General features: G+C 40.3%; 2 protein-coding genes across 2 annotated transcripts; both read left to right on the top strand.

The window, feature by feature from the left end:
• Positions 1 to 322: 322 nt before the first annotated feature.
• On the top strand, positions 323 to 25,370 carry TXNDC12 (thioredoxin domain containing 12). The gene is made up of 7 exons (XM_090269452.1): positions 323 to 549; positions 12,844 to 12,904; positions 19,308 to 19,360; positions 20,130 to 20,203; positions 21,754 to 21,823; positions 22,545 to 22,628; positions 24,571 to 25,370. Exons 1-7 carry the CDS (start codon positions 453 to 455, stop codon positions 24,648 to 24,650), a joined length of 519 nt encoding a protein of 172 aa, XP_090125578.1. The 5' UTR covers positions 323 to 452; the 3' UTR covers positions 24,651 to 25,370.
• On the top strand, positions 14,425 to 16,161 carry KTI12 (KTI12 chromatin associated homolog). Its single transcript, XM_090269451.1, has one exon. It carries the CDS (start codon positions 14,538 to 14,540, stop codon positions 15,600 to 15,602), a length of 1,065 nt encoding a protein of 354 aa, XP_090125577.1. The 5' UTR covers positions 14,425 to 14,537; the 3' UTR covers positions 15,603 to 16,161.
• Positions 25,371 to 25,727: the final 357 nt, after the last annotated feature.

The raw sequence follows: 25,727 nt of genomic DNA, 5'->3' as shown, positions 1-25,727 counted from the left end.
ATAAAAAGAAAGAATTTGCATTGTGAATATTAAGTGCAGCCGTCCTAGGGGGCGGGGCTAGCTTGCTGAAGGAAGCAACCAGCAACAGTTCTCCGAAGCCTCCGTCCTACCGCCCCCACTACCTGGGCTCACCTTTTCCCTCTAGGTCCTCCCAATGAACAGCCAAGAATCCGGGCGTGGGGGAGGGGGAAGCAACGTGCGCTTGAGAGCAACAACCGTACCTGCACCTTTTACGTGATCTGCACCTTTAAACTCGCTCGGTCACAATCCGGACCCTGGAGGCACCACCCACATCCGTTTAACATCACTTCCTTCAGAGTTAAGAGGAAAAAAAAAAAAAAAAAACAACCTGGGAACGCGGAGGGTTGGATTGAGCCGCACTTGGGGACCGGCGCGGCCTTACCGCTAGGAATCTAGCCCTGCGTCTGCTCAGCCCGGTGGTCCCTCACACCATGGAGCTGCGGCCTCGTCTTGGGGCCACCTGTTTGCTGGGCTTCAGTTTCCTGCTCCTGGTCACCTCTTCTGATGGACATACTGGGCTTGGAAAGGGTCAGACCGCGTTTTTATCTTAATCTTTACTTATTCTGGGCCCCAGACTAGTATAACTCCTCTTCTCGTCTTAACACTAACAACTTCCCGTTCTGTCTCTTGGGTCACGCCAGATTCCTTTTTATCCCCTCACACCGCTTCTGAAGTTTGAAGATTGCTTAGTGTAGGGAGTAACGGATCTGGGGAGTGATGTGATATGGAAGTTGTTCTTGGGTTGGGGTGAAGAATGGCACTAGCTCATCATAGTGCTTAGCACTTGGTAGGTCCTCAGGAACCGCCACCTTTACTGCTAGGAGAAATAGAGCCTTTGGGGACCTGCATAACCAGGGAGCCTTGCCCTGCGTCTAAAGATTCTCCAACTTACCTTTTCCCTGAAGAGTTAGGTTACTGCCTCCTCCCCTGGGGGGAATAGCACCTGCATTCCAGGAAGGGGAGGGCTAAAAAGATAAAAGGGTCACCAACAATTGTCCCTCCTGTAGTTCAGTCGGTGTGTCTGAATAAAATGAATTGTTTTTGAGGACTGAGGGGACAGTGGTTATGAATGGAAGATGGGAGATGTGACCTCCCTTCTCCATCCCTTACATGCATCTTCATTGGAACTCAGGGTTTATGCTTCTCTAAGTGGGTGATTTGGTAGCTTTGATTCCCCTCCCCTTCCTTTTTTTTTTTGGTACTGATCTTAATGTATAGACTGACTCTGCTGCTGTTTTAAATTCTGTTTTCTCTTATCCTCCCTATTTGTTCACTTATTGGTGTGTGATGAGATTGGGTGGACACTCACTGTGCCTGAATACAGTGACTCCTTAATCCAGTAAGTAATTTTTTATCATATTTCCAGGCACTGTCTTGGCACTCCTGTTCTCACGAGCTTATATTCAACTCAGAGAGATAGAGAGTAGACACATGAACAAATTAATGACAATTTTAGCTAGGGATAAGTGCTGGAAAGAAAATGAAACTTGGATGGAGTGCAACGGCTGGGAAAGATGAGGGAGCTGGCATTACTTGAACTAGGAAGGTCAGGGACTACTTCTCTGAGAAGGGGATATGTGGGTTTCCATCCCAGTCATGAAATTGCGTGGTAAATTCTACTGGGCCAAAATGTTTTAAATACTGACAACCCCATTTTAAAACAGATTACTGTATATTAACTTAAAATTTTAAGTATCAAGGGAAACAAGTGTAATGTTAGGAGTGTGGGTTTTGATCTGAATTTCAATTTATTCTGCCACTAACCAGCTAAGAGGCCTAGACAAAGTTGCTTAACTTCTCAAAGTTTAGTTCCTCATCTGCAAAAATGGGCGTAATAATAACTACCTCAGACATCAACAGATAATTTACTCTGTTCCAGTTATTCTGTTAGGGGTTGCCAACCCCTTGGAGTCATGTATTCAGTATTTTTATTCCTTGTTCGACAAAAAGCTCTGTGTGGTTACTCCAGTTACCATTGCTGTATAATAAACTACCCCAAAATTTAGTGCCATAAATAAGTCATTTTATTATACTCGTGATTCTGTGGGTCATGGATTTAAACAAGACACAGTGGGGAAGGTGTGTTACTCCGTTCCATGATGTCTGAGGCCTCAGCCGAGCTGGTTTCTTCTCCATGTGGTCTTTCTTCACAGGCTAGTGTGGGCCTCCTTATAGTAAGACAGCTGGATTTCAAGAGTGAGTGCCCCCCAAAACAGGTGGAGATGCATAGCATTTACAAAAATCCTCACCTGAGGATGTGTTTATTGACTTTAGAGAAGGAGGAAGAGAGGAAGAGAAAGAAACATCAACCGGTTGCCTGTCCTATGCACTCCAACTGGAATCGAACCCACAACCTAGGTATGTGCCCTGGCCGGGGATCATACCTTTTTTGGTGTGTGGGACAACGCTCCAACCAACTGAGCCACCCAGCCTGGGCTGCATAGCATTATCATCATCTAGCTTTACAAGTCACATAGCACTTTCACTGTTCTCTGGGCCTGTTCAAGGGAAAGGGACATTAACCTCCCCACTCCCACATAGGGATTTAAATGTTGAGTTCACATTGTAAGAAGAGCATGTGGAATGGGAGGTAGTCTGAAGACTATCAAGACAAGTAAGGAGGTAATTATTCGTCACTGTGATTTGTACTATGAGCAGGGGACACCAAGTAACTAGGAGCACACAGGAGGGCAACTTGAGGCAGGCGGACTGTGTTGTGATGATTAAATTAAAAAAGCAAAAGGCTCTTAATATTGTGTTACAAATTTAGAAAGTATTTAGTTAATGTTTATTGTTAGTTCATCCCCAAAATTAGTTTTTTAATTGTTCCTGAAAGGAATTAATATTTCAATTTTTTTTTTTTAATTCCTGGGAAATAAATTATAGCCTACCCACCTCACCTCCCCAGAAAGTGCTACCAGAAGCAATCGTTTACAAAAATCTTAATGAGTTAAGATTTCTTCCCAGATGTATAAGTAGCTCTGGCTAGGTCCAGAAGATGGCCTGGGGGTTTCCAAACAGGAGAGACTGCATGACTACTGTTTTCATTAAGAAGAGGATGTCCAGTGGTGTGGTTTGAGTGAGCACTGGGCAGGAATCAGGAGGCCTGGGTTTTAATAGTGGTCAGACCATATAGCCAGCTGTGATCTTCCCTGGAAACCACTTATTAAATAAGAGAGTTGGACTAGAAATGATTCCTGAGAATTCTCCCAACACTTAACATTCTAAAATAATTTTGTTATTCTCCATTTGCTAAAAGTTTGGACTATATCACCTATGGGGAGAAGTGTAATGACTAACATTTACTGTACATTGTTATATTCCAGGCACTGTTCTGTGCATTTTAATCCTTATAGTAACCTGAGGTGGATAATATTATTATCATCCCCATTTCACAGTTAAAGAACCTAAAATGGGGCACAGGAGTCACACAGCTAGTGTGGACTACTATTCCCAGAGCCAGTGCTCTTAACAAGTACCCCACTCCTGCCTCTAAGTGCAGAAACTCCTTTAAAGACTTTAAAGTGAAAATGAGAAAGCTCTCAGTGTAGGGTGGTTCATGTGCTCTCCTCCTGAAACAGAAATGGATGATTGTCAAGTCTCAGGAATAAAAACTCGGCACTGACACATATGCAGTGCTTATATTCCGCAGTGTGTCCTAGTCACAACAACCCTGAGGAACAGATATTTTTGATAGCCATATTTTGCATTTGTGAAAACAAGTCAGTGGCTGAACTAGGATTCCAATCCAAGTCTGTTTGACCACAGACTACCTTTATTTAGCCAGTCTGTTATTTTACCTCTCAGGTACAGTGTTCCCTATTTTAGAGGCTTGGCTGCCAGCTGACACTTGACCTTTTGTTTTGTCAGCTGGGAGAGGGTGGGTAATACTCTTCTGATGTCTTTAGTTTATACTCATGAAAATAATTTTAGGATGCAAGAGCTTGGGAAGGAAGTGTGATGTAAATGCTGTGCTTAGAAATGGTCACTTTTTTCCCCCTCCTTTTTAAAAAATTAATGTTCTTAGGGAAGGGATTGCTGACGTGGGAGCCTTTAGCTCACTTTGCAGATAACTGGCATCAATTAAGTGGCTGTGCAGGTGACACTTTAGGAAACTAGACTCTCTTCCGATGTTCCACGTCGGCATGGGTGGTGTCGGGGAGTAGGTGAATTTAGTAACTAGATAAACAGTGTAGTCTTTCAAGTTATTTCTGAAGGGAAACAAAAGGACCTACATTTTCCAGATCCGAAGGCAGTGTTTTTATTCTGCTTTGGTGAAAACGCATTCCTTCATCTATTTATTCATTCAGTCTTTGCTAGAGAGACAGAAAGTGTCGTGAGTGGGTAAACTACAGACTCTGAATCTGCACCACCTAGGTTCTAATCCCAGCTCTGCCACTTATTGGCAATGTAACCTGCCAATGTGAGCAAGCTATTAACATCAACTTCCATATTTGTAAAATGGGGATAATTACAGTTGCTACCTTATAAGTTTATTGTGAGGATTAAAGAAGTCAATACATGTAAAAGCACACAAAGCAGTGTCTGGCATGTAATAAATGCCATATGAATGTTAGTCATTGATATTGTTACTGTTATCATTATGTACCATAATTATCACATAAAGTAACAACTCAAAAAGTAATGGTGGTGATTATTCCTATTATGAAAAATTCCAATTTTTAATAGAAATTTTCAAAGAAATTTTGTACATGTAGCGAACTGTTTCTAATTACACCTCTAGACTTACTCTTAGGGATAATGCATTAAGGCAGCTAGGGAAGTGTGGTACCAGAAAAGCATGCTCACTAGGAATCAAGAAACCTAAATTCTGGTTGTGACTTCCTTTGTGGTCTTTGGTAGGCTTTTGTAATATGAGAGGATTGGCCTAACTGATCTCTGTCCAATACAGTAGCACTAGCCACGTGTCACTCTTAAATTTTAAATTAATTAAAATTAAAAACAGACAATTAAAAATTTAGCTCTTCAGTTGCATTAGCTACATTTTAAGTACTCCCCAGCCACCTGTGGCTTGTGGTTACTACATTGAACAGTGCAGATATAGAACATTCCCATCATTGCAGAATGTGCTATTGAACCACACTGCCCTATGGATTCTCTTAGTAATAACCTGCTGTGACTGTAAGTTTTGTCAGCTAGCTTCTGTGTAGCCCAAGTTTATGGAGAAATTTTATTTTACCTGATATTAATCTAGCTTCCCTGTCTTTCTTTTGGCTGATATTTGCCTGGTGTATATGTTTCAATCATTTTCTTTTTGACTTTTATAAGTCCTTCTGTTTTAGGTGCTCTTCTAAACATTATATAGTTTGCTTGTTTTTTTTGAACCAAAATCTGACCAGTTCTGTCTTTTAACTGACAAGTTTAGTCCTCTTATGTTTGTAGTGATTATTGACAGAGCTAGTATTATTTTTTACATACAGTTTCCATTGCTACTGTTTTTTCTATGCTTTTTTCTCTTTTTAAGACCTTTCTTCTTGGAAGTTGGCACTCTTGTTCTTTTCTTTTTGTGGTTACTCTTGAAATTTACTTGCATACTTAACAAAATGTAACATTAATATCTTAATGTTATTAACATTTTAACTTCAGTCACTTCCTCTTATAAGTAGTTGCCTACTGCTTTTGTTCTGTCTTTTTAAAAACTCTACAAATTGAGCATTACATATTTTCATACACATAGTTAGATTTATCTACATGTTTACCAATTTATTTGCTCACTATTCCTTGTATATAGGTTTTCTTCTGGAATCACTTCCTTCCTGAAACGTGCCCTTTATTTATTTTTTTAGTTTCTCTGATTCGCTCCTAGAGGATTGTTCATATTTTCTCTTGTCTCTTCAAACCTCCAACATTCTTTCACAAACCTTACTCTCAGGTGGTGACCATGCTTGCTATTTAATAGACGACAGAGAGAACTAGAAGAGGTCTTTCAAAAATTGCACCACTACATTTACCTACCTTCTAGGACCAGTGTTCATATATTCTTCCTTTCCTGTCTTTATTAAATAAACTGTGCTTCTAACAAAGGTTAATTCTTTTACTTGAGTACTAAATCACATGTCCTTTCACCTACTCAAGATAGATATATTTTTAAATTTATTGATTTGAGAGAGAGAAACATTGATTTGTTGTTCCACTCATTTATGCATTACTTGACTGCTTCTTACAGGTGCTCTGACTGGGGATCAAACCCACAACCTCGACATATTGGGATGATGCTGTAACCAACTGAGCTACCAGCTAGGACTACTCAAGATATTTTTTACTTTCCCTGTTTTCCTGTACCATCAGTTTTCTACCATTATTATATCATTTCTATTAGCTTTCAACATCCTATACTTACCTCTTTTTAGTAATTCCACTCTCTTATTTCCCTACAGCAAAATTATTTGAACGACTTGTATGTATTAGTTCTCTCATTCTTTCCCTGGGCCATCTTGATTTGCTCCAATCATTCTTTCATCCTCACTCTATTGAAACTGGTCTTGCCAAGGTCAGCACTGTTCTTCAGTTGCTAAATCTAGTGGCCATTTCTTATTTAACAGGAATATTGGAATCAGTTGATCACCCTTCCTTCGTGAAGCGTCTCTGAAACACTTGGAATGTAGGATTCCACATGCTGCTGGTTTTCTGCCGCTCTCACTGGCAGTTCCTTCTTATGGCCTTGACTGGTTCTTTTTTATCTCCCCTAACCTGGGAGTGCTGCAGGGTTCCTGGACTCCTTCTCCATTTATACTCACTCCCTTAGGGTCTTAGTCAGTCTCTGGCTTTAAATAACATCCATATGTTCATAGCTCCTTACAAATCCATGTTCAGACATTCAGTTGTTTATTCAGTATCTCTAATTGGATGTCTAATAACATCTCGAAGTGAACATATCCAAATCCAAAATTTTTTTTATAAATATTTTATTTATTTATTTTTAGAGAGTGGGGAAAGAGGGAGAGAAACATCAACTGGTTGCCTCTCACATGCACCCCATTCGAGGACTAATCCTGCAATCCAAGCATGTTTCCTGACCAGGAACCCAACTGGCGACATTTCACTTTGCAGGACAACGCCCAACCAACTGAGCCACTGCTGGTCAGGGACAAATCTAAACTCCTAATGTTCCTTTCTAAAACTCACTTCACCCGCTCTCTTACCCATCTCTGTTAGTGGCAAGTCCATTCTCCCAGTTGCCCAGGCCAAAAACCTTAGATTCGTTCTTCTCTTACCGTACATCCATAGGAAAATCCTTTTGACTTAGCCTTCAAAATATATTCAGAATTGGAAAGTATCTTACTCCCTCTACCACCACAACTGGTCCAAACCATCATCATTGCTTGCCAGGGTTATTGCAATAACTATTTTACTAGCTTCTTTGCTTTTGCTTTTGTCCCCTGTATTAGTTTGCTAGGGCTGCAAATGACCACAAACTGTGTGGTTTAAGTAACAGAAATTTGTTGTGTCACAGGTGTGGAGGCTAGAAGTCTGAAATCAGGGTATCAATAGTACTGGTTTCTTTTCAAGGCTGAGGGAAGGATCTGTTTCAGATCTCTCTCCTTGCATATGGCTGTGTTCTTCTTGGGTATATATTTGTGCCCACATTTCCCCTTTTTATATGGGTTACCATATTGATGACCTCATTTTAACTCAATTCCCTCTGTAAAGACCCTATTTCCAAATAAGGTCTCACACAGTCTGAGATACTGGAGGTCATGACTCACAAATATTTTATGGGGGCGAAGACAATTCAACTCATAACACCCCCTATATTCTGTTTTTAGCACAGAAGCCAGGGCAGTCCTGTTAAAACATAAATTACATCATGTTACTACTATGTTCAGAATCTTCCAAGAGCTTAGTAAAAGCCAGAGTCATTACAGTGGCCTATCAGACTCACATTGTTTGCTCCTTCCCTTTCCTCTTTGTCTTTACCTCCTTCTACTTTGAAGGACAACATTGTGAAATGCATAAAAGCAAGGAGTCTGGACACCGAGCACCTAGATTCAGATCTTAGGTCTGATACTTGCTAGCTAGGACAACTTGGGAAAGTTACTTAAATTTTGTACCTCAGTGTTCTCATCTGTAAAATGGGATAAATAAGAGTACCTGCCTCTAAGGATCTTATAGCAGTAAATATTTGTAAAGTACTTAGACTAGTGCCTGGCATATTATATTAATAGCAAAAACTTGCAGCAATTCTCCAGTCCCAGACACTGTTCTAAGCTCTTTAATGTGATCATTTATTTAATCCTTACAGCAACCCTTTATGCCCTTGCTGGTTTGGTTCAGTGGATTGAGCGTCGGCCTGCGAGCTAAGTGTCACTGGTTCGATCTTCCAGTCAGGGCACATCAGAGAAGGAAAACTCTGACTCCAAAAAACCTCCGCTGCCTTGCGGCATACCTCTTCAGGGGAAAGGCTAAGGGAGTAAACCCCGACAGAAAATCCGGAGCCGGAGTCCCTAAGGCGGTTTGACGTTGTAGTCAACACCGGCAACTCCTGCGGCGCACCTGAAGCCAAGCTGTATTGACTCTGTCTTTCCCCTTGGATCCTTCAGCTGCGAAGAGAGGGGGGGTCTGCTGCATGGGCAACAGCAGACCCTCCATATCACCCTGCCCAGGCTCTGTAGCTTCAGCTCCACTGGAGAGGACACTCCAGCGTCATCACAAGATGTCGATTCAACACGGGAGGAGACAGATACCGTGTCACTCCCGAGTCGGACTGCACAGCCATTCTCGGCGGTGCAGATAGACTCTTAAGAAGCTACACCATCGTCTCTCGAGACAGACGGCTGCCGATGACGACGACGACAGCAACCCTTTGAGGTGACTGCTATTGTTATCCTTACTCACAGCTGGGGAAACTGAGGTTAGGTAACTTGCCCCAAATCACACAGCTAGTAAACTACAGAACTGGGATTCAAACCCAGGGAATCTAGGTCCAGAGTTCATGCTTTTAACCACTACACAGTACTGCTTAATAAATACTTATTTACTGAGATAACAAGTTATGAACACCTGGTGGTGAAAAAAAATCTCAGTTTATCTACAAATGTCTATCTTGCCCTTGTTCTTAAAAGATAGTTTTACTAGGCACATAATCCTAGGTTTAGAGATGTTTTTTCAACATTTTGAAGATTATATTATATATTGTGCTTCTTATATCTACACATTCCTGTTTTATCTTCATTCTTGAAATTTTTCAGTTATCTTTTTTTTAATGCAACTTCATTTTTTAAGTATGTAGTATATTAACATGTTTCATCCTTTAAAAGATATGCTTTTCTTCCCACTCTTGTTCGCCTGTTACCCAGTGTCTCACCCTAGTGATATTATCTCTTCAAATATGTCCCTTTCCTTTATCTTCTCATTCTGAGACTCCAGCTTTATATATACTAATCTATTTCTTCATCTGCTTTCTATTTCTTAGCCTCTTCTTATTTTCTGTCTTGTTATCTCTCTGTGTTGCATTCTGAATAACTTCTAATCTATCTTTACACCTGTCTCTAATTTCCTGTTTTAACCTATCCATTGAATTACTTTTAATTAATAAGTTTGTTTTTTTTTTTTAGCAATTTAAGGTCTATAGGAAAATTGAGCAGAAAATACAGAGTTCCCTTGTAGGCTCTCACCCCTCTCCCTTCCCCCTCCCCAGACTCCCCTATTATTAATATCTTATATTTAGTGTGGTACTTTGTTACAATTGATGAGGTAGTGTTGATACATTTATTAACTAAAGTCCATGCTTTACATTAAGGGTCACTCCTTGTGCTGTACATTCTATGGGTTTTGATAAACATATAATGACATGTATTAGTTTGCTGGAACTGCCATAACAAATACCACAGACTTGGTTAAACAACAGAAATTAATTTTTTCACAGTTCTGGGGGCTAGAAGTTCAAGCAAGATCACGTGGTTGGCAGGATCGGTTGCTTCTTGTAGTTGGGCATCTTCCTTCTGTGTCTTCACATGGTTTTCCCTCTATATGTACCTGTATCCTAATCTGTTTTGATAAGGACATATTAGATTTGGGTCCACCCTAATGATCTCACTTCATCTTAATAAGCCCTTTAAAGACCCTGTCTCCAAATACAGTCACATCCTGGAGGAGGTGCTGGAGGTTGGGACTTCAACACACTAAATTTGGTAGGGGAGACACAGTTTAGCTCATAACAATATATATTGGCCAATACAGAATCATATAATATAGTTTCTCTGCTATAAAAATTCCCTATCCCACCTATTCAATTCCTCCCTCCCCAGTGAACCTCTGGCAACCACTGATCCTTTTCCTATCTCCATAGTTTTACATTTTCCAGAATGTGATAGTTGGAATCATTCATTATGTAGCAGTTAGCAATATGTATTCTTTTCTTCCTTATCTTTTGGTGACTTAATAACTCATTTCTTTTTATCCCTGAATACCCATTGATTTTTATATTTCAACAACTATATTTTTAATTTCTAAAAGTTCTATTTTTGTGCCTTTACAGATTTGCCTATTTTGTGTGTTGTTGCATGCCCATTTTTGTGATCCCGTGTGTTATTTTTTTAAACATTCCTACATAGTTATTTTTGTACTCTGTGGTTGATAATTCTAATATTTGAATTCCTTAGAGGTCTAAATCTATTTGTTCTTCTGTAGCCTCTTACTTGTGGTGACTTGTTTTTTTACACATTTGGGTATCTATAATTGTGAGCTTGTAATGGTTGTTCACCATTGGCTATACTAAAGGCTAAGAGTGGAGAATTTTTCTCTAGAAAGGTTTGGCATTTGATTAATCAGGAAACCAGGGGGTACTATTGACGTGAAATCACTATAGTCTCTTTGACAGTGGGTTAATAGGGAGTCTCAGGTTTTCTCCATTTTGCCACATATAATGGGCATTTGCTTTCAGGTCTGCCTTACCTTTTAGTTGTTGCTTACTGTTCCTCATCTGGTTTTAGCTTACTTTGTGTTTGTGTTTCTTATTGTGAGTACATTTTGAAAGTCTGTTTTATCTAGGATTTCATTGTTTTGCAGGTGGATATCCCTCTTGACTGCCTAGTCTGGCATCCTGCCAAAGCAGGATTAAGTTGCCTGAGTTTAGGTATTGACAGGTAGAATGATGGGAATCACATTAGGTACCTTCCAGTTCTTCTAAGTATCCTCTCAATTTCACTCTTACTTAATTGTTCACTCTTCAGGATTAGACTTTGTGACCTGGGCAAGTGACACATTTTCTCTTGGACAACAGCCCATGCTGTTGGGAATGAAAAAGGATGATGGTTAGTTTGGATTCTGCCTCTATGTGCTAATCTCAATGAGCTATTTATTTTTCTGTATTAACACTATTGGAAATTTGAGTTTATTTCTGGGAAAGAAAGGCCTGGAATATAGTATAGTAAATGGAAATCATAAAATTAAAAGTTAAATCCCAGCTTGGCCATTTACCAGCTATGTGTCCTGGTACAGGTTAGGGAACTTCTTTGAGCCTTGGAAATCTCAACTTGTAAAGAATAACAAAAGCTGCCATACATTTACTGATCATTTATACCTAGTTTAGTGAAGAGAAAATGGAAGTATAGCGAGGTTAAGTAAAAGAGGATCATTGTATATTATTGCCAAATTTAAATGAAATAACAGGTATGGTGTGCCAGTCATATATAAGGTGACCAGTAAATAACAGCTAGCATTATTATGTTCATTAACATTTTCGAGATATAAAATTAAGTCATTTATATTATGGCCAAAATAAGATACATTTACTCAATATATACTTTTTATGGGACACTTACGTTGGCCATGTGTAGTGCTAAGTGCTACAGAAACAGGAGGGAATAAGACAAGTATGGTCCCAGCCCTTAGGGGATTCCCTCTGGGGTGAGGTAGACTCAACACGTTTACAGTTCAGCCTAGGAAGTGCAGTCCTGGGGCAAGAATAGGGTGGTTTGGGAATCTGGGAAAATTTTCCAGAAGAAATGCCCTTTAGGTTTATATCCGAAGACTGAATTGGAGGTGAGGGTGAAAGGCAAAGCAGAAGGGTCAGTGATTATGAAAGCTGGAGGGGAGAAAGTGCATGCTGCATTTAAGGAAATGAAAGAATCTTTGTGTGTAGGATTTTAGGAAAAGCGTGGAAAGTGAGCTTGAAGAGGTGGGCAAGTGCCATATTCTGAAAGGCTTTGTGAGTCCTGCTACAAGAGCTTGACCTTTTTTTTAGGGCATTGGAAAGCCTCTGAAAAGCTTTTGCTCATTACAGATGTGATTTTAAAATATCATGCTAGCTGAATAAAAACAAGAATAGTTTAAAAAATATTGTCTCGTTTAATCCTTACACGAACACTTGTAGGTAAGTATTATCTTGATTTTACAGATGAAGAAACTGGGATTTGGAAAGCTTACTTTATTCACAAAATTCACACATTTAGTAGGAAGTGGAGTCCATGTCTTTCTGACTCTAAAGTTATATTGCTATATTGTCTTCAGCTAATAATGATTTGTTGTGACCTGCTTTATGTTTACTTTGGAAAATTCTCTTTCATTCTTATAGTATTATTTGCATACTCTGTGTTTGGTTACAAAGCATTTTACAGACAGTATTTAATCTTAAAAACTATGAGTAGGCGATGTTATCTCCATTTTATACATCTGAAAAGTGGAGTGTGAAGTATGTGACTGTCCATGGTTCCATACACCCAGAAAGTGTTAGAGCTGGGACTGGGACACCATGCTCTTGACAGAAGAAAGCCTTTTTTTATGGGTGAACATGCCATATTTCTTTCTTGGGTGTTTGCTCTTTGTTCATGTGTGAATGTTTATAAGACTCTTTCCTTCTAGGTTTTGGAGATCATATTCATTGGAGGACACTAGAAGATGGGAAGAAAGAAGCAGCTGCAAGGTACAATATATGGTTTTAGGTTATTTATGGTGGTAAAACACTTTTCAGACTTCAATTTAGTATTAATTTCAGGTGAAGGTATGCCAAAGCAGAGCAAGAAGTGAATAGTTGCCTGATAAAAACAACAATAATACCATCTAACATATATTAAGTGCTTACTATGCACCAGACATAGAATTATATGAATTAGTGTATTTAATTCTCTTAACTTTTGAGGTGGGTACTGTTGTTACCTTCATTTTAGAGATCAGAAAACTAAGACACAGAGCACTTAAGTAATTTGTCCAAGATCACACAGCTAGTAAGTGGTGAAGCCAAGATTCAGATGCGGGCATTCTGGCTTCGGAGCCTGCACTCAACCAGTAAACCATACTGCCTAATAGTCTCTAATTGAGTAGTCTCAAATTCTAAGTAAGCTTTGTCTAAGCACAGAAAACTGATACAAAGGGGGAGAAAAGAGTGGAGCAGGGGAGGGATGTGCTTTGCATGCATTAATTTATTTAATCCTCACAACCTCTAAGGTTGCTTCAGCGTGTGAAATAACAGAATGGTTAAAGAACTTGACAATAGCTTACACAGCTAGTAAGTGGCAGAGCCAAGACTTCAACATTCTGTATTATACTGTTGTAGAGAGATAGAAAGACCCACGTGTGTATGCACCTGCTTTATAAATACACATACTTGCACAGAAACACACTTCTGCAAACTGTACTGCTTACTTTTGCTAGAACAGATCCTACGGCTTCATGGTTCTGATTCTCACACCTTCTGCATGAGTAGGGTTGCCAGATTTAGCAAATAAAAATAAAAGATGCCCAGTTAAATTTGAATTTCAGGTAAACAATCACTTAAAATATTCTCCCTGTAATGTTTGAGACATATTAAAAGCGTTTTTTTGTTATTTATCTGAAATTTAAATTTAACTAGGCATTTTTTATTTAATCTGGCAACCTTACCCAGGAGAAGAATTCCTATTAATTTTCAAGATCTAAATCAAATGACTATTTCTAGATAAAGTCTTCATCGTTTTTTCTGGGCAGTTTTTTTCCCATTTCTCTACTGTTACAATCTAACCTATTGTACATCCATCCACCATCCATTAATAGTATATATTGTTCTGCTTATAGGTGCCTAACCCTTCCCATTGAGACTCTTGATCTCCTGGGGGGCAACTGTTTTATGTTCATCTCTGAGTCCCCAAACATGGAAATGTTGAATGATTGAAATGGTTATTGAATAAACAATTATTGAGAGTTACTGGGTGTAAGAAATAAAGGGAAACTAGTATTTGCGAATTGTCTTCTATATGCTAAGTATAGTTCTGATTGTTTTTGCAATATTTAATGCCCATTAAGGCCCCATTAAAAATGAATGGGCAAAGTCTTTGGCCGCAGATAGATGACATTCCCGTGAGCCCTATAACATTTGACATAAATAAATGATACCAGTCTAGTCTCCATCTTCTGAGAGAACAGGACCCGGGTCTAGTTGGCTAAAATTGTTTCCATAGCAACAAGAGTTCCTTTAGCACTCGAAGAATGCCGGAAGTTCAGTTTTCACTTCCGGTTTGCGGCGAACACGCCGACAACCCGGAAGGGGTGCGCGGGGTTGCATATGGCGGTACCCTGGCAGGATGCCGCTGGTGGTGTTTTGCGGGCTGCCGTACTGCGGCAAGAGCAGACGCGCAGAGGAGCTCCGCCGGGCGCTGGTGGCTGAGGGCCGCACAGTGTACGTGGTAGATGACGCGGCGGTGCTGGGCGCGGAGGACGCGACAGTGTACGGGGATTCGGCCCGTGAGAAGGCGTTGCGTGGGGCCCTGCGCGCCGCGGTGGAGCGGCGCTTGAGTCGTCACGACGTGGTCATCCTTGACTCGCTTAACTACATCAAGGGCTTCCGCTATGAGCTCTACTGCCTGGCGCGGGCGGCGCGTACTCCGCTGTGCCTCATTTACTGCGTACGGCCCGGCAGCCTGAACCGGGGACTTCAGGTTGTGGACACAGAGGACAATCGGAACCAGAACATCACTGTGAGTTGGCGGCCGCGCTCTGAAGAGGGAGTGAGACCTCTGGCAGCGGGCCCCGGTGTCCTCAGGGAGCCGCGAGCAGTGGACTCGTTAGAGAATGGAGGAGCCCAGGCACAGGTACCTAAAGAACTGGAGCCCGAGGAAACCAGGGCGCCAGATCATCCAGTTCTCCTGACTCCAGAATTCGAGAAATCTGCAAAGCGTATGTCCAGTGTCTTTTACCCCCCCGAACTTCTGGAGGCCCTAATGCTGCGCTTCGAGGCTCCCGACTCTCGGAACCGCTGGGACAGACCCCTGTTCACCTTGGTGGGCTTAGAGGAGCCATTGCCCCTGGCAGAGATTCGGGCTGCCCTGTTTGAGAACCGGGCTCCTCCACCTCATCAGTCTACACAGTCCCAGCCCCTTGCTTCTGGCAGCTTTCTGCACCAGTTGGATCAGGTCACGAGCCAGGTGTTGGCGAGACTGATGGAAGCTCAGAAGAACGCAGTTCCGGGAGACTTGATTAAGCTTCCAGGCACCACGGAGCACCTTCAGTTTACCCGGCCCTTGTCCATGGCAGAACTGAGTCGCCTCCGACGCCAGTTTATTTCCTACACCAAAATGCATCCCAACAATGAGAACCTCCCTCAGCTGGCCAACATGTTTTTGCAGTACCTGAGTCAGAGCCTGCACTAACCATAGTGGGCTGGGGAAGAGCCATGGCTACTTGTCTAACCTCTACTGTACTGTATTTCTTTAGGAAGAATAATCTGAAGGTCAGCAGAGCATATTGATATGTGGTACTAGAGCTGTGTGACTGATTCATGCCTTGCAGAATGCCTCTGTGCCAGGCCTTGAGTTTAGGGCATACTCTGAGACTAGAAAGAATGGAGAACTGGTTTGAAGGATTTTGGCAAATTTCTCCAGAGGACAGATCTCAGGTGGACAGAGTTTGCTTAGATTGCACTCCATTGATTTCCTCCATATGAATTGAGGGGGAACAGACTGGATGAATGAATTGTTTTAAAATATTTGTAAACAGAAACTGAAGATGGCACAAGTCTGCATCTGGACTGGCTCTTTCCTACCACAAATAGCTTTAGAATTGTACCTGAACTTTTTGCTATTGTCTGTTCTGGGGTATGAGGTTACAGATAAATCCACTGGTTTCTGTCCTTGGGAAGCTTTGGTTCTAGTGGAAGTGAATGACATAACCGCTAGATTATTTCATCTAATAAAATCTTTTAGAAGAAGAGAGTCGGCTGGAATCTTTTACCACTTAATGTAACAATGTTCTTCATGTAATTTATTTTTTTAATTAATTTATATTTAATATTTTTATTGATTTTAGAGAGAAGTATCAATTGGTGGCCTCTCATACACGCGCCAACTTGAACCTGAAACATAGATATGTGCCCTGACTGGGAATTGAACCCCTAACCTTTTGATGTAGGGGACAGTGCTCCAACCAGCTGAGCCACACCAGCCAGGGCTTCATGTAATTTATTTAAAGTAAGATTTTATTTTAGTTTTTAAATTTAATTAATTTATTTTTTAACCCTTACCCCAGAATATGCTTTTTAGAGGAAAGGAGAGTGGGAGAGAGACAGAGAGAGAGAGAGAGGAACATTAATGTGAGAAAGAAGCATCAATCAGTTGTCTCCTATACACACCCCAACTGGGGCTCAAGCTCACAACCTTAGGTATGTGCCCTGACAGGACGGAACCCGCAACCTTTTGATGTATGGGACGATGCTCCAACCAACTGAGCCTCCTGGCCAGGGCTATTTAACATTTTAGATACACATACAGCAGTGGACAAAAATAGGTTAATAGTTATGAGTATGCAAAATAGTTTATTGTCTTGTTACTTATTTGTATTATAACTGTAAACCTATTTTTGCCCACCCCTAAAACTGTTGTGCCTTAGACTGAAACAGTACTTCGATAGTGCTTAGTAATACACAAGTGATTATAACTTCTGTAACTTGTGCTTCGTTCTGTATTTAAAGGCAAATGTCAGTTTAAACTTGCCTGCCTTTCATTGATTTCATTAAACAAATGATAGATGCCTGTCTTACCAGTGCTTGTGGTTTTCGAAGATGAATTAGGTAGTCTTTGCCTTTGAGAAGTTAATAATTTGGTGGGAAATACAGACAAGTAAACAGATGATTATAGGATGTAAGGAGTGGGTGGTTAGAGGGCGATCACAGAATACTTTTGAGAGCCCAGAGGAGGAAAGGACTACCTAGCTGTTGAGAGAAGGTGGTTTTGCAAAGGCTTCACAGAGGGATCAATAAATGAACTGTCACTCTAGAACAAAAGGTCAAAAGGCTTTGGCTCATAGCATCTCCGTTGCAGTTTATCAGCTTTGCCATTGTAACACAAAAGCAGTGATAGTATAAAAGTGAGTGTGAGTGTGTTTTAATAAAACTGTATACACTGATGTGAATTATATTTAATTTTAACATCACAAAATACTATTCTTTAGATTTGTTTCAACCATTTTAAAATATAAATAAAAAACATTTGTATCGCACAGCTCTACAGAAGTAGGCAGTGGGCTTGATTAGATTTGCTGATTGTAATTTGCTGACCTCTGCTCTAGAAAGCTTAATAGCAGTTTGCTGGGGAGAAGGGAGAGCGCAAAACATTCTGAACTTTGTAAGTGCATGGAGCTGTTAAAATGAAGGGCTTCCTTGGTTGCTGGTGGATTTCATGTTTATCCGGCAATGTGGACCACCTTTTGTTTCTGATACATGAGAGAGGATTCCTGCGTGAAATGGAGGTTTAGACTAAAAATTTTAGGTCTTTTTCCAGCCTTCATTCTCTGATTCTAAGTTAATTGATTATTGATTAAGTTGGGTATAAGCCCATGAATTCTGGATTGCCATTGTAAATTTAAGTAGACTAACTATACTGGCCGGAAAGAACATTTGTTTTGAAGTCAGACTTACGAATTAGTGCATTGCAGAACCTAGATTTTATGTGGCCAAACATATAATTTCCTGGGAGTCTCAGTTTCCTCATTTCTATTATGAAACTATTAATAATAGCTATCTTAGGATTATTGTAAGGATTTAAATGACCTAATGTATATGAACCATGTAGCACAATGTTGTTTAATAAAAGTTTAGCACATTTTGGCTATTATAATAGTCACCTAGATCTCACTTCTTGCCTGAGCTTGCCTTGCTCATTTGGTTTATAAGCTTTTACAAGTATTAGAGGCAGAAATCTATCCCCGATTTGTAGTAGGCTTCTGATGAGGAACTAAATAATTCACTTGACACTTGTTAAATAATCAGTTTATATTTAGAATAGTGTCCAGTACATAGTAAATGCTGTATAATGTTTGCTATCAATATGATTTTATATGCCAGATATAGAAACAGCTGAGAGTTCCTTAAGACAGCTCCAAGTCTGGTGGGGTGAGATGGGTAAATATAATAAACATGGTTATAGTTCAGTAGTGTTAAACAGTATATGGTGATATGGTGGTTGGATGAAGGCTGCTTACTAGGACCCTCCTGCAAGTTGTCATTTGGGCCCAAAGAACTTAAAGTGTTTCATCTGACCAAGACTGGTTCAGATGGATTATGTTACTCATTATTTTAAAGAAGAAAAAGCTTTTTCCCTTCCTGATCACAAAAATTACATTTAATTGTAGAAAAATAGAAGAAGTATGGTAAAATCCACAACTGCACTATCCAGAGATGACTGCTATTATGTGTTAGTACATTTCATTTGGGTTCTTTTTTCTGTACATTTCTGTATATTAAAGCCAAACTACAGATAATAATTTTATATTTGTTTTTAAGTTAACATTTACCAATGAAAAATTTTATAAACATTTTTAGTGTTTATATATCTTTAACATTTAAATTTGATGTTTTCTTCCACAGTCTTTTCTCTTTAGCTTTTTTTGTTTGTTTTTAAGATTTACTTATTTTTAAAGGGAGGGGAAGGGAAAGACAGAGAGAGGGAAACGTTGATGTGCGAGGGAAACATTGATGTGCAAGAGAAATATTGATCAGTTGCTTCTTGCATGTGCCCAGCCAGGAACCTGTCCTGCAACCCAGGCAGGTGCCCTGAGCATGATTCAAACCAGTAATCTTGCAGGTTTGCGGGACAATACCTGGCCCACTGAGCCATACCAGTCAGGGCTTTCCCTAGCTATAAAGCCCAAATTTGCAAGGTTTACAGGAATGTCAGAACTTATCAATAATTTTGTTATAGTAATCTGTTATTGAATAGGTTGTCTTAAAATTTTCCCAACTGAAGTCATAATACATGAATGTCTTTGTACATTAATCTTTGTCTTCATAAATTGGTCATTTTTATGGATAGATAACAAGAAGTGGAATTGCTAGGTTATAATTTCTTCCTTTTGTTTTTAAGTGGATTGCCCCTGATGGTGATTATCCATAAGTCCTGGTGTGGAGCTTGCAAAGGTAAGTGCAGATGATCAAACCTCAGATGTGTTCTCAAATATTAGCATTTTAAAAATATGAACAGTGACTTTGGCTCAGTGACTGCTGATTGCTTTAAGGAATACCAAAGAAATAGACAGATTCCCTACCCCCAATAAATTTTCAATTATATTTGCAGGGGGTTGGAAGGTGAGGCAATTAAGTAGAGTATGAGATTTAAGTGCTACCATAGATAGTCATGTGGACAGTAAATGTCAGAGAAAGCTGAAATGTCCAGAGAGAGACATGACAGGTTTAGGAAAGTCTTCCTGGAGGACTTGACAACCAAATTAGAACACAAGGTTATCTTACTTTGTAGCATGGATTTTTTTTCTGCTATACCATCCTGCCACTTTTCAGTCAGACTTCTTTCTTTAGTTTCTTATGCTATGCTTAATAAAGCCCTAGTTGGAAAAGGAGTATAAGATTAGTGTAAATAGTGTAATAATGCACATACATTAATAGTATTGTTACTGTATTGTCTATTACTTTTTCAGTAAAAGTTATTGAAATTGGTAAAACACAGTAATAATTTTTTCATTTATATACCATTATATTTTATAAATGAGGTAAAAGCCTTAGAGAAATGAAGTCAGTCATTCATGGTCACATAGCTATGCAAGTAAGTGGTAGAACTAAGACCAGAATTCAAGTGCCCTGATTCAAGGATTAGTTATATAATTAGCTCAGCAAATTAAGAGTTTGTTTATAACAATGATGTTTTCTATTACAAAATCTTTTTTCCTCCTAGCTTTAAAGCCCAAATTTGCAGAGTCTAAAGAAATTTCAGAACTTTCTCATAATTTTGTTATGGTAAATCTTGAGGTAAGACTTCTAGAGTTTCTCCTTTCTGCTATGATCTTAAGTCTACTGTTTTAGAATTACCATTATTAATGGTATGAAATCTTATTTAGCAGATCTGGCTGCTTATATGTGTGTGTTTTGACATTTGACACTTAGACTTGCATCAGATATGGTAGAAAGCCATCAACCTCCACTTGTGGGAGGAAGTCAAATAGGTGGGATTGGATAAGATGACTGAATTTTAAGGTTCCTTCATTCTCCGTCTATGATTATGACAGGTTTTTACATCTTTGTGTAGCTGATCTAAAGGTAAAGTCATACATGTAGGCCATGACTTCCTGCAAAATGTGATTCAGTTGAAGCCTACCCTTTCCTGGGCTTGTATGTACAGCCTTTTTTTTCTTTTTTAGATGTTCTTTCTGTATTTCTCGTAGACTAGAGCTCTTAGATTCCCAAATCAGAATGTCAGATCTTAGAGTTAGAAGGCCTTTTGTACTATCCCCATTTTACAGAAAGAGCATCTTAGACCTGAAGGAGGTGACTTAGTCAAGATTATAGAGCCTAATAAGTGATAAGGCCTGGCTGTGCTGCCTTCTATGCTATACTCTTCAAATGTGGGATGCTTGGATGCTCAGTGATGATACTTCCAGCCCTAAATTTCTGTAAAATAATGTTTACTTAAACATAGTACTGGAAATTTCCTAAACACATTAACAGTTAAAAGTTGAGGCAGTTAAGGGATTACTTTTACAGCTAGTGGGTAACCTGAATGCTGGTACACCTCACTCAAGGCAAAGTTATATTATCTGAAGAAATAACTCCAATCGCTAAAAAAGGGGACTGACTACACCATAAATGACAAAATTACTCTTGATTCCTATGCATGTGAACTCCTCACCACTTTCTGTGGTAAGTTAGAATCACCTCTCAAATGAAACAGAAATGTCTTCTGTGAATATTCTCCAATTTTGGAGATTTTTGAAAAGAAAGTTAATTGTGTGGTCATGTCTCCTGGTAGGACTGTAACTTCACAATTGTAGCTAAAACATCAGTCTCATTAATTCGTGCATTCCAGAAATACTATGTGCAAGTTGGTGATGTTTCAAGAATCAGCAAAGTACAAAACAAAACTTTCTGCCCTCATTGAAATTATCTATGGGGAGACAGACAAATATCAGGTGGTGGTAAATGCTGTGGCTAAGAATGAAGGGTAGGGGAGATAGTTGTCAAAGAAAGTAACATTTGAGCAAAGATCTGAAGCAGAAAAGGGAGTGAACTGTAAGGATAATGGGGGAAGTGTGTCCAGGCAGAAGGTAAAAACAAGGACAAAAGCCTGAGTCAGGAGCATGCCTGGCTTGTTTAATGACAGCATTGCAAGCAGTTTAGTGTACTTGAAATAGACTGAGCAAGGCGTAGGACGTGCGGTTAGAGAAGTGCCCAGGTGGCACATCACAAAGGGCCTCTTTGACCACTACAAGGACTTGGGGGCTTTACCCTGAGTGAAGGAGAAACCACTGAAAGGATTTGAGGAGAGAGGAGACATGATCTGACTTAAGGTTTATACTTAATAGGATGAAGAGGAGCCCAAGGATGAAGATTTCAGCCCTGATGGGGGTTATATCCCACGAATTCTTTTCCTGGGTAAGGCGAAAGATCTTAATTTGGGGATCTATGATGTGGAAGGAGAGAGAAATGAATCAAGGCACTGATTCCACCTAGTGAAACTATACTAAGATGGCTAAAAACAAAAACATGCAAAAATCAGTTTCAAGAGTGGGGGGAGTTCTGAGAGCCAGAACTTCAAGTCTGAAGGAAAGCTTTTCCTATTGACTAACTCTTTTGTGAGCAATGGCAGAGTATTGATCATCTGTTTATTCATTCAACAATCATTTGTGCATCAGCTGTGAGTCCAGCACTCGGCAGGGCATTACAGGAAGGCAGATAAGCCATAATTCCTACCCTTGAGACCATAGTGCAGCAAAGGCAATGGAATACCATAACCAGACAGATGTCTTCCCAGGAACAATTTTATAAAAGATACTTAATGACTACCTAATCTTTACTCGGCATTCTGCTTGATTCTGTGGGGGATACAAATAAAAATACAGGCTTTCCTCATTATCAAACAGAAAAGGAACATGTTAGAAAAAAGGAACAGCAAACATGAAGGAGAGGTGTTGCCCTCAGGAAACTGCAAGGAGATCATTGTGATTGCAACGTAAAACATAGGGAGTAAGGTGGTGAGATAACGGGCTGCAAAGATGGGCAGGTCTCATTTCCCAGAGAGCCTGTTGTACCATATAGATTTTGAAGTACTTCTCTTGTAATTATTGCAACCCCTGTGCCATTTTATCTGCAATAGATCCCAGTGGGAAGGTGCGTCCTGAAATTATCAATGAGAATGGAAACCCCAGCTACAAATATTTCTACATCAATGCTGAGCAAGGTATGGTTATGTTGAAAGAGAGGAGGGATGGTTGCTAGTAGATTTAACTAGGATGAACCACAAGCAAGGTCTATGATGGGAAACTCAATTCAGCATGTTAGCTGAGCATCTCCTGCAGGACTAGCTTTTGGCTGGATCCCTTGTAGAGTATAAAAGAAAGATAAGACTGACCTCCTTCTCTAACTATTTACAGTATAGTTGGGAGCTAACTGATCCACATGAAACTGAAGAACTGAGGCTCACAGAGATAATCACTTGCCCTCGGTATCATAGTTAATATGTCATAGAGACAGGATTTCAGTCCAGAACATAGGTTTTTTCCCCCACTGCTACTCTTGTAAGAGTTCAAAGGAGGGGTATGCTAACTATTAGGTGATCAAGTCTAAGAGATTTTATAGATAGTAAACTTTAACTGGACCTAGAAGGATAAGAATTTGCCTCTATGGACAGATAGGAGAAGGACATTTCAATTTACGAAAGCGGGCGTGGGGGGTGGCCCAACATGGAGAATCCTGAAGGCTTGCTAGAGGAGATCATGACTGATAGAGTCCTGAAGAATGAGACTGACCAGCAGGAAAATGCAAAAAGCGTGTTCCAGGAAGAACAGCATGAGCGCAGCCAGGTGAAGGAAAGGGGAACAAGTCATAAGGCAGTCATGCTTTTTTGTTCCCTAATCCTTGAGCAGTCACTCTAGATGCAGGGTTGGAATTCATGCCATGTACTGTCACTGTTCTCCTTGTGAAGTTTTCCTTGCCATATGTAAAAGGGGGGTTCTTTGTTAAGTTGCCTTGCTACTGAGTTGTTGATCACTTTATGTTTTGAGTCCTTGAGACTCTATTTCCCAGATTAGAGAGAGGAAAGATATCTGGAGAGGTTATCCTCACCATCAGGTCTTCCTTACCCAAGTACAGATTACTGGGGGTTGGTAGTAAAGGGAGATTTCCCACATGGAGAAGAGCAGCTGGACTTTAGGTCCCCAGCTCTTGACCCTAGAGATTCACCTTTCCTTTACAACTTCATCTGTTACCACTGCCATCTCCACCTTGGCATCATCCTTTAACACATTAGTCTAAATGTAGACACAGACCTTTGCCTGAATCCCCCGTGGCTCAGCTAACATGACACTGAAACACACAAGCCTGTTTCTCCTAAAGACGTAGGTGAAACAAGAGAGAAGTAAACTATATACTGCCTGACTCTTATGAAGTTATAGGCTTGCTTTCTGAGATTCACAGGCTCTGACTCAACCTAACTCCTGGCCTGCCATTGTATAGGGAGCCTGTACTGAAAGAGCTGCCCTCCTTGAAATCTAAATCCAAAAGAGGGACACCCTGAGATAGACAAGAAGCTTCGTCTCCCATCTGTCTAGGGCCTTCTTTCCAGGTTTCTCTTTTGCCTGAGAACTTGGCTGCTTCCATATAAAGCTGATACTAGAAATGACCACCTCCTTCAGTGAAGATCATCTCCCCTCACAGCACACGCACACTCACATATCAGTGTAAGCTGTAACCTCAACAGGAACCGAAATAAATGCAACATGCATCCAAAAGCTATAATGGGGATGGTAGGAAGGCATTTTTATTCCTTGTGTCAAGTGAACATGTACAGTTTATGATGGGTTCAACGCTAATCCTGGAGGGTAAGCAAAGTAATTATTAACATTTTTGTAGCACTTCATGTTTTAAAAAACACTTTTATTATCCATTCTCATTGCCTTTTTACAATAATCCTATGCGAAGTAGCATTACCTCATTTTGTAGATGAGGAAACAAATTCATAGAGGTAGAATGACTTCCCAAGGCTAAAATCCAGAGCTAGATCTTGAGTCCAGATCCTGTGCTCCTCTCATATTTCTCCTAAAACAATAAAAATCTGTACTGGTTGTCGGATGTCAAATATTAAAGCTCTACTTCGTACTTTCCCCCCATCCTTCATTTCACAGTGGTTCAGGGGATGAAGGAAGCTCAGGAAAGGCTGACGGGTGATGCCTACCAACAGAAACATCTTGAAGATGAGTTGTAGCGTGAATGTATCCCTTCTTTCATCAAAGTTAGTGTTCTGGAAGGAAAGCAGCAGGGTAAACCGATCAGAACACCTTGCTCCTGCCTACCCGGGAAGGAGCTCTCACTGTGGGAGTGCTAACAATCTGGTCTCCACATTTGTGGATCCAGCAGCGTGTGGCCGACTTCCTTCTCCTGCCCCGCTGACCCAACGGCTGATTTGTCATTGAATGTAAAAGATGACACCTTTTGACACAAAACGAGCCATGTGGAGGTTTACTCCTCACACTTAAGTATTTGAATATTTCTCCATTTCGTCCCGCTTTACTCACCTTGGTGGTGAAAGGAGACCAGGAGCGTCTTTTCTACAGTGTTCAAATGGCAGAAGTCGCTAATCATTTCAAGCAACAAACCTGGAATGTAAGTTAGTAATTCTTCCCCAAGGAGACCACCCTGCTTCTTCTCTTTTTCTGGGAATAATCTTGGCCTTCTTCCTGAATCCCTACAACTTTATCTTTTCCTGCTCCGGCTTCCCTGTGTGCACGCCTGCCTGTGCGGGAACGGCTGTGTGCTTGGACTCAGCCCAGCTGGAAGCATGCTTTCCTTGTTACTGTTGGAGAAACAAACCTTCAAGCCCTAGGCAGAGCCATTTTTGTCAAGTTGTCAACTGTATTTTTGTACTGGGGTTAACCAAATAAATATTAATTGTACCATTAAACTTTAATAAAATTTTGAAAGGAAATGTGTTGTGATGGCCTTTTTGTTATCAGAGAATGAAGGAAGGAATGGAGATCAGAAAGCAAACTACGGTTGAGGGCCTAATCTAGGATTCTTCCCACTCCTGCACCTTCCACATTCAAATTGTTACAGAATGGGGTCTCTCCAAAAATCCCCAGAGCCTGCAGGTTGGGGGATGGGGAAAGGAAACAGCTTTCAGGATTCCTTCACTTGCCTGTGGCTAGTGTCTAGTGTCTGTTACAAATGGCTTTCGTTCTTCCAAGGCCCTGGGAAGATGGGAGGGGTTTTGGACCATAGAATGGCACAGACAGCACACAGAGCCTTGCGTAAGGTTCTGTAAATGGTCAAAACTGGTTACCGT

The sequence above is a fragment of the Furipterus horrens genome, unplaced genomic scaffold, assembly GCF_987537825.1.
Source record: "Furipterus horrens unplaced genomic scaffold, mFurHor1.1.pri manual_scaffold_3, whole genome shotgun sequence".
NCBI classification, from domain to species: Eukaryota; Metazoa; Chordata; class Mammalia; order Chiroptera; family Furipteridae; genus Furipterus; species Furipterus horrens.
The sequence above is the reverse complement of the archived record's forward strand: the minus strand, read 5'-3'. Positions and strand labels throughout refer to the sequence as shown.